This window comes from Montipora capricornis, chromosome 11 (genome assembly GCF_036669925.1).
Source record: "Montipora capricornis isolate CH-2021 chromosome 11, ASM3666992v2, whole genome shotgun sequence".
NCBI classification, from domain to species: Eukaryota; Metazoa; Cnidaria; class Anthozoa; order Scleractinia; family Acroporidae; genus Montipora; species Montipora capricornis.
The window spans coordinates 30,381,273-30,390,625 of record NC_090893.1 but is presented as its reverse complement, the minus strand read 5'-3'; the positions used below and the strand labels follow the sequence as shown (position 1 = coordinate 30,390,625).

Below are 9,353 nucleotides of genomic sequence, written 5' to 3'. Positions count from 1 at the left end.
TCCTTTGTTACATAAACTGTATTTGAAATCAGGAGTTGCTTTGGGATCAAGGATCCTATCCCAACGGATTTACGATCACGAGGCATTCATAAGTTTTCATGTGAAGGCTGCAATGCCTGTTATGTTGTGAAACCAACAGACACTTGGCTACTCGCATTCGCAAACATCGCTCCGCTGACAAACATTCTCACATCTTTAAACACCTGAGAAGTTCTGAAAATTGTCGCTCCCTTTGTTCAGAAGATTGTTTTAAAATTCTCGACTCCACAAACTTCCAATTGAAAATCAAGGAAGCCATGCACATCCTTTGCGAGCAGCCGTCTTTAAATTACCAGGTCAAACATCTTAATTTATCCCTTTCATACTAATTAGTCTCCTTTCTTAGCTCAAATAGTTTTACTTTTTGGTTCGCGCCTTCATCCTTAATTTTCCTCGTTAATATCTCACTTTGTTATACCATTTATTGCACATTTTCATTTTATTTCTCACTGTACAACTGACGAGGGATGTCTCATCCGAAACACGTATTGTATTAACATATATTAACATACATGTATTAACATAGTATTGTATTATGTCTTAAGTTTTACCCTATCATGACCTGGATCTTAATCAAGTACCCATCTATAAACCACTTTGTGTAATGGCACGGTCATGGCTTGTTCAAATCTGGGTTTTTTTTTAAAGTGACTCATTTTATAGCAGTGATCATTGAAATAATAAAAAACCATGGTTTCGAGGTTGTGGAAACAGATTAACAAGACAAGAGGCCGACCGAAGTCGAAGGCCGAACCCGAAGCCTCCTTTTTCTTTAGCATCTACTGTACCTTACGGCGAGGGTGAGAGCTACACCAATCCCGTCGCATGCACAACTTGTCCCCAGTGATACTGGTGCTCATTTTACCCACCACGAATGGATGGAAAGCTGGTTGAACTTTGGATCGCACAAGCTGGGATTCGAACTCGGAGCTCTAAGATGCAGTCCGCGAGCGACATCCACTTCACTGCACGCGCTCCTTGAGGCAAATTACATTGTACTAAATACTACTGTTTCTTTTTTCTTACCATTAGGTATAACAATGCAAGACAGTGGCTCACCATAGACTTGGGTACAATAAGCCGTGTGAAGAGAATCGCCACACAGGGGAGATACGACGCTGATCATTGGGTGACCAGTTACACGGTCGGATTTGGTATGGACAACATCAAATTTTACCCGTATAAGGAGGGAAGGGGAGTGAAGGTGAGAAGACAATCACTTGGCTTTACTATAAATTCGAATTTTTGGCTCGGGTTGGTTCATGCTTTAGTTTCTCTGTTCAACCCTCGAGTTGTCATTTCGTTTAAGACCGTTTCTAGCTTTCGGGAGTAACCATGAATTCCTGTTGCAAAATGTTTATGGCTAAGGTGCCATTCTGCAAAGAGTTGGACTCGAAGTGTTCATGGGTGTCGACCAAATGACGGGAATGCAGAGGAGCAAATGGCGACGATTTGAAACTGGATTTTTGGAGCTTAACAGATATATATTTACATCTACATGTTCCAGCACCTAGCAAAGTCCCCTTGATATATTGGCTTTTTTGCCAAGGTGGCTTCATACATCATTAGATATGGCGTCATACACCTTCAAGCCTTCAACGACAGGTCGGCCCCGTTTTGCTGGAGAAAATAGGACACACTTGAAATTGAAAGCACCACTCTTTGCGAAGAGAGTTCACTGAAAGGTGACAGTTTATGACAGGGCCTACGGTTTATAGACCTTATTCGAGAAGACTTGAAAGTCTAACAATGTGCAGATGAATTTAGTTCAAAGGCAGCACCCTCATTGGTAGTCAGACATTACTAAAACACGAAACAGCGAAACACCGAAACAGTGAGTGAAAGTCTTGTTTCGGTGTCTTGGTATTTCGTTTCGCTGTTTCGTGGTTTAGTGATGCTCGTGGTAGTCCTACGTTCATCTTACTGAGACACCGGTGCGTAGCAAAAAAGCGCGTTTAACAACATGATAACATTTGCTTGTTCAGTACTTGACAAGAGGACAAAGTTAGACTTAAATTGATAACGAAGTAGCTAGAAATCAAAGCCCGGATCAGTTTCTACTTCTTCTTAAAGCAACTTTCCCACGGTACGATCGCGAGCTCTGTGTTCCTCAATTTCAATTTCAAAGATCGCATTAATCTCCGTTGTTGCTTTTTTGTAGGTCTTCCCTGGTAACTTTGAAAGAAACTTCATTGTAATTCATCGGTTCCTTCACCCGTTCAAAGCCCGTTATGTACGTATTTATCCCAAATCATGGCGCGGTCACATTTCGATGAGAGTGGAGCTCTATGGCTGTAGACTGGGTAAGTTAGCTTTGGGTGTTACTCTGTATTGATCGCACTGCAACCTGACGAATATACCTGTCAGTCGCTGGAACGAACGGATCAGCCTCTTCAATGAACCAAGCCTTCAAATTCATCAGTTACTGCTTTCATTCTCGTTTTTTTGTTGTTGTTGCTGTTGATTTGTTATTTCTGCTCGTTCAAGGATTCAATGTCAAATTTTCCCAGAAAAAAAAAAAAACTCTGTTCTTGATGTGATTTCAGAGCTTGGTTTCTTTGTTTGTTTTTGCGGCAGTAAGAGCTCAGTGTAGTCATAGTTAATCGAGGGCCTGGTTATGAAACCTTGGAACTTTCAAAAGCGAGAACAATGTTGTTGCAATCGATGTTGAATTGACCGTGACCCTGCACAATCTTTTGTTTTCGCTTCGCACAGGTTCGCAAATTAGTTGCGCATAATTTAATCGAAGGAATTGATTTCTTACCTTCTCGAAAAAAAAGTGTGTTTTCGGGGGGGGGGGGGGGGGGGGCGTGGCTTTAGATTTCGATATTGTACTTTCTTTCAATAACAGTTTATCTCACTGTTGCTTTGGGGCATTTTGAGTTGATGTCTCTATTTTATATTCCAATCCAACTTAATATATTTCTGTTGTTGTTCAAAACGGTGTTGGCATTTTCTTGATCATGGTTCGCAAATTAGTTGCGCATAATTTAATCGAAGGAATTGATTTGTTATCTTCTCGAAAAAAAGATGTGTTTTCGGGGGGGGGGGGGGGAGGCGTGGCTTTAGATATCGATATTGTATTTTCTTTCAATAACAGTTTATCTCACTGTTGCTTTGGGGCATTTTGAGTTGATGTCTCTATTTTATATTCCAATCCAACTTAATATATTTCCGTTGTTGTTCAAAACGGTGTTGGCATTTTCTTGATCATGAAGTAGCGGATTCCAATAAATAAATAAATAAATAAACAACCAAAACAACAGAAAGGAAGTTCGGCAACTTTAGGTGCGATACCTGATTGCCTTTTACTGTTGCAGGAAAACTATGCAACCGCCCATTGGGAATGCAAAGCGGCGCTATTCGCAATGCAGCCATTTCGTCGTCATCTCGCTGGGACAACAAACACGGTCCCTATTTAGCCCGGTTACACAACAGACGCAAAGGGCCTTACTTTGGCAGTTGGAGCGCAAAGATCAATAACGGCTACCAATGGCTACAGGTAGACTTGCTGAAGCCCCACAAGGTGGTGCGGATATCCACCCAAGGGAGCCCCTCGGAAAACAAATGGGTCACCTCCTATTATCTGCTCTTCAGCCAGGATGGAGTTTACTTTGCATACTATTTTCAACGAAACACGAAGAAGGTGGGTGCTTTATTGTAACTAGTAGGACACAATTTTAGGGTCCGGCTATCATGAATCTTATCTTAATTTGCTGAAACGAACAGTCTGTCAAAAGGGGGAACTGTGATTGCCTTATCTCTCGTCTCTTGTAATCACACTGAGGGCTATTTAAGCCTCTCACTACACAGAGATTACTTTAACAAGTTAACTCGAATTCCATTTTAACGTCCAATATTTTGCCCGGATTTTCCTTTAATATTAATTTAACAAGAGTTTACTCTTAATTCCTCAAAGTAAAAAAGAAATAAAAAAAAATATAAAAAAACATTAGAAATGTCCATGATTTTGATTCTCAGAGAGAATTAAGTTTATCACTTTTGTACAGTGCAGAAGTTGGTGATGAACAAATAATGCTGATTGTTTATTACTCAAAGAAACTCGTAAATAACCCATTGAAATGTCGAAAATAAAATTAGAAAGTTGCGAGCAAGAACAATGGCAAGCGTCTTGTAATATGACTTCTATTCCTTTAAATAAGGACCATCTATCCCTTTTATTTTCAAGAACCTCATCAACGAGAAATAACATGTATTTTTCGTACAATTTGAAATGCTTTAAGGCGAGTAGACGTTTCCAAAGACCAAAACTGGCACTCACCCTCCAAGCTCGTAAAGCCTTTGCCAAACATGTGAACCCCACATTTACCTTTGTGATTTGTTTTAAACTCCACTAGATTTTCCAAGCCAACCGTGACAGAAATTCAATTGTTTCACACCCACTCATACCACCCATCCGGGGAAGAATAGTGCGCATTCATATTCGATCCTGGTATCGGTATATATCGATGAGAGTGGAACTTTACGGCTGTGTGATTGGTATGTAGCAACTTACTGTTTATCAACCTCCACAAGTCCTGTTGCCATCTAGAAAGGAAACAAACCTAGACGATTAGAAAAAATTTTCGCCTTAAGCTCCCTGTGTTTTGCAGGTCAAAGAAAGCGAATCAACGCAATTTTTCATAATGGGTGCAATTAACCCAATAAAACGTGCTCTCCAAGCTCTCCTCTTACTGGTATGAACTCATTTAGCTTGTTTTGTTGTCGAGATTATCCGGCTTTTTTGGGTAAGAGGGAGTCTTAAAGAGCCCCTAAAAGTTAAAAGCGAAAAAGTAAGCAATGGAAAGTAGCTTGAAAAGGGAAGATGAGAAATCCAAGCTCGTGTTTATCTTCAAGGGGGAAGACTTCTACGAGGCATCATTTCATTTTAGCTTGGTCAAACCTGACTCTAACCGGCTACTTTCATAAATCTTCTGTTATCTGTCTTGTATTGTGGGACGCACGTGACCGGCGGGGACAAGCATTTCTACCCCCCCCCCCCCCCTACCTTCCCTGCCCTTACACACCTTGATTCTCTCCTGTTATCCTTTGTTAATAAATTATATGCTTCCTACTAATTTATATCCAGGAAGATGCAAAATTCCGATTGGTTTAGAAGATCGCCGCATCCCCAGTGGAGCATTCTCTGCTTCTACGAGTTACAATTCCAAACATGGCCCAGAGCGAGCTCGTCTCAATCAGGTTGCCGGTGGTGGTAGGACAGGGGGCTGGGTCTCGCAAAGAAACGACTTGAAGCAATGGTTACAGGTAATCCAGTGAGCTTCTGTTTATATTGTAGCTGAAAGAGATGCATTTTTCTTAAAGACTCTCTGTCTACCGAGATGCACTGCATCTTCACAACGGATATTACATCAACAAGCCTCCCACTCCACCATTTTCGTTCGGAGCGAAAGAAACACGAGAAAAAATGCCTTCAAAAAGGCCCAATGAAGATGGAGCTAAAATTCGCGTTAAAAAATGATGAAAGTATCAACCGCAGAAACGTCTAAGAACTGAATCGCATTTCAAAGAACAGTCTATTGACTCTTTACCATCCCGTATTGTAGTAAGCTTTAGGGAATTCTTTACCTAAAACAATGCAAGTTAGTTACTTTTGGAACCCTCCCATGCTTCTCGGAACTGAATATCCATTGTTTTTCTACAAAACACATCCACAAACGTACCGCATTATGGGTTAGAGAAAATAAGCGTCGTCCACGCATAAAATGCAAACACAAGGAACTCAAGATACGCAGGCACAGTTCGAGTCGCCTTTTCAGAGTGACATGCAAGCGAAGCTGACACTCTATTGGTTTCGAATTCAATCGCATTGGTATGGAACCAGTATTGCTAATTTGCGCTTGCACTCGCATTTGCCTTGGTCTGGTTCACACGTAAATGTTATCGCAACGCAGCTGCAAGAGAATGAAATTTCTTCCGTCTTGCGTTGGCACTGCTCCGGTTCACACTCGATCTGCTTGCGTTTACTAACACTTTCCTCTGCGTTTGCCTCGCATATGTCAAACAGGCTTTTTTTTTTTGTAAAGAATCACATCCAAATATTTGTCAGCTCATTGATTTTCATTTCCTTGAACTTAGCTTGATTTCGGAGTACTTGGCCGTTTCTATGGCTTGGCAACGCAAGGAAGACAAGACTCCGATCAGTGGGTGGTAACCTACGTTGTGTCGTTCAGCGTCAATGGCCGGAAATTTTTTCCCTACAAACAGTATGGACAAACTAGGGTAAGCTTTGGTAGCTTTGTAACTTAAAATGTAAAAGTAGGCCGTTTTAAAGAAAGGCCTTAGACTAGGATAAGCAGAAAGGTGCCCATCAAGAGAAAATGAGGGGACAGAGAGGGAGGCTCAAGGCGTTGGCCGGGATATGTTATGTCCACGAAAGTTATTTTTAGACGAGCAGAAGTCTTTGTTCTAGCGGAACTCTGTCTTCTGAGACGTCCGCATGCAGTCTTGCCTCGCTCTTAGGTTCTTAGTGAAATGAGAAAATGATGGCGCACGTGGAAGGCTGATGAATATATATTTTCTTTCAAACATCGGACCGAGGTTGGCCTGCATGCGGACGTCTCGGAAGACTTCCGCTCGTCTAAAAATAACTTTCGTGGACATGACATATCCCAAGGACTGGACCGGGAGCCTCCTTCTCTGTCCCCTCATTTTCTCTTGTGCCCATATAACCATCAAGGACTAAAATTAAGGAAATTCCCTCAGGTCTCACAAACTGCTCATAAATTATTACGAGAGCATTGGGCTGCTTCCTAACCCACGACAGCAACCTTGCTTTTTTGTTCAATTGTGGTATTTGGAGTACTACTCTTATTTCGGATTTCTAGAAAAATCCTCAAGCTTATCATTTTCAAGTAAGAATTTCCTTCCAATTCTAAGCCTAACTACTCAAATTCTTTTGCGATAGCACAGAAATCATTTACGTGACCTGTTGTTGTGGAGTCTCATTAACTGTCGAAACAAAGGTTTCTTTTTTTTTTTCATGTTTGTTAACTTTGACTCTTCTCCTAATGAGCTCCTCCATATATAAGGCTATCGCCCTCGTACTATAAGGATATGTTCATTGTTATGATTGATTATTGTTATTATTTTCTATTTTATTTTTTATGATCATAAAGCAGTAGAAGGGCCTCTCGTTATAGTCGTAAGGTCAACAAACTTCTCTTCCCGTGTTCTACATCTTTTCGTCGCAAGAGTTGTTCTTTTGAGAAATACTTCTTTTCTCTTCTTGGCATTTGGTTTTATTAACATCCTGTTTTTTATTTTCTTTGGTTCCTCAGCTTTTCCGTGGTAATTTTGACCGATACACTGTGGTCGCTTACAGATTCGTGCCTCCGTTCAAAGCGCAGTTTGTGCGAATTCACCCGCGATCCTGGCGAAGCCGCATATCGATGCGAGTAGAATTCTATGGGTGTTTGGCAGGTAAGTAGAAAGCGATTTTGCCACTGATCCATCGCGCCATATATTCCATTCACTTGTCCATAGCATGTTCTGTTGCCTTGTGGCTTTGTTACTGAAAAGTTCGAACTCACTTGATCTTAAAAGAATGGGAAATCTGGTCATAATTACACCCGTACATGAAACTAAGGTCAAGCGGGTGTTGAAACAATATTTTTTTTTTGTCCCGTTTTGTCTGGGGTGCAGGGATGGCGCAGTGGTGAGAGCACTCGCCTCCCACCAATGTGGCCCTTGTTCGATTCCCAGACTCGGCGTCATATGTGGGTTGAGTTTGTTGGTTCTCTTCTCTGCTCCGAGAGGTTTTTCCTCCAGGTACTCCGGTTTTCCCCTCTCCTCAAAAACCAAAATTTGACTTGATTTTCGTTAACTTGTTAATTTCAATTTACAGTGTCCCCGATTAGTGCTCTTCGGCGCTAGAAGATTAGACACTTAAATAAAGTTCCTTTCCTTCCCTTTCCTTTCCATAGTTGGCGAATTTTAATATCAAAAGAAATGTGACGGCAATGTTTGTAAACAAGAAATATCGCTATTGTCAGCCAGTCAGCGATTTTGATCTTTCATATCCAGTCCCCAGCGTGCTTAGAACATGTAATATTCGTTCGCTTTGGAATACTAAAACCATCTTCTTTTCCAGCTCGACCGTGCGCATCTCCAGTTGGCATACAAAGCGGCAAAATAAGGAACACCGCTATGACAGCTTCTTCAACAGTCAACGCTTACCTCGGTCCTTACCGTGCCAGACTCCACATTTCAGGCTCTGGACGTTTTAAGGGGGCCTGGGTCCCAAAGATTCGCAACTCGAACCAATGGCTACAAATTACGTTCGGTCGACCGATGAAAATCACAGGAATTGCTACGCAAGGGCGCGCTGACGCCAAGCAGTTTGTCACGCGATATCTGGTGGCGTTTAGTCAGGATAATGTACACTTTGAATATTACATGGAGTATGGAAATTTCAAGGTTTGTTTCGGTTAGGGTGTTTAACCACGCGACCTTTTAATTTCCGCCATTACAGTGATTAGGTTAAAAATCTAAAAGACACTACCGTCCGATGCGAAATGTTCATTTCCGGTTACCGTCCGCCGCTCAAAAACGTCGCGTTCCTTAAAGTCCCTATTGAAGTTTAAAACAGCGACTTCAGTGTACGAAATGTTGGGATAAAGTACACCCTTCGACAAGCGACTTCCCAAAATGTCGAGACGTCATCTATTCTCTAATGTCAAACACGATGACGATTTCGATGTGACTGTAACAATGGACGAAGAAGCAAGGACAACGTCATCTGGTTTTAAAGCTGGGCGTTCCTGTTGTCACTTCGTGATCATTCCATGTTTTTCATGATGTGAATTGTGTGGCAACCGTCTTGGAATTGAACTGGTTTGCACGGTGTAAGGGAATAGAGTGTAAATTGAGAATAGAGCGAGGGGTGTTTGCGTCCATCACATAAACTCATATTTGGTCATTTTATGTCATAGCTTAAAGTGCTACCATGACCAAAAATCAATTCTACTTTTTCTTTTTCTTTCAAAACTATGTTAACTAACCTAAGCCTTCATTTCAAGAAGACGCCAGCTTATTTTGACTGACAATTTCCTAAATAATGCTCAGCCATTACTAACCTTAAAATCTTGAGAGAGCTGGATCGAGGATAAGATGGCGTCAAAGACTCACTAGTTTAAAATGCAACGGGTGTACACGCGCCGAAATTAATATGCAGCACAGGAATTTCGAGTTTTCAGAATTTTAAACTCGTCTTTTGTATGTATAATAAGCTACGTTTACACACTGCAATTCTTTGACGTCATCTTATCCTCGATCCAAACCTCTGAGGTCCA

At 41.4% G+C, this 9,353-nt stretch overlaps 1 protein-coding gene across 1 annotated transcript in view; it reads left to right on the top strand.

The window, feature by feature from the left end:
- Positions 1 to 7,350: 7,350 nt before the first annotated feature.
- The window catches only part of LOC138023346 (uncharacterized), a gene marked incomplete at its 3' end in the record, with an annotated part of 31,342 nt that continues 29,339 nt past the window's right edge, over positions 7,351 to 9,353 (top strand). The window contains exons 1-2 of the mRNA XM_068870359.1: positions 7,351 to 7,482; positions 8,153 to 8,478. Of these exons, the coding sequence (XP_068726460.1) occupies positions 7,452 to 7,482; positions 8,153 to 8,478 (357 nt within the window). The remainder of the gene's footprint in view (positions 7,483 to 8,152; positions 8,479 to 9,353) is intronic.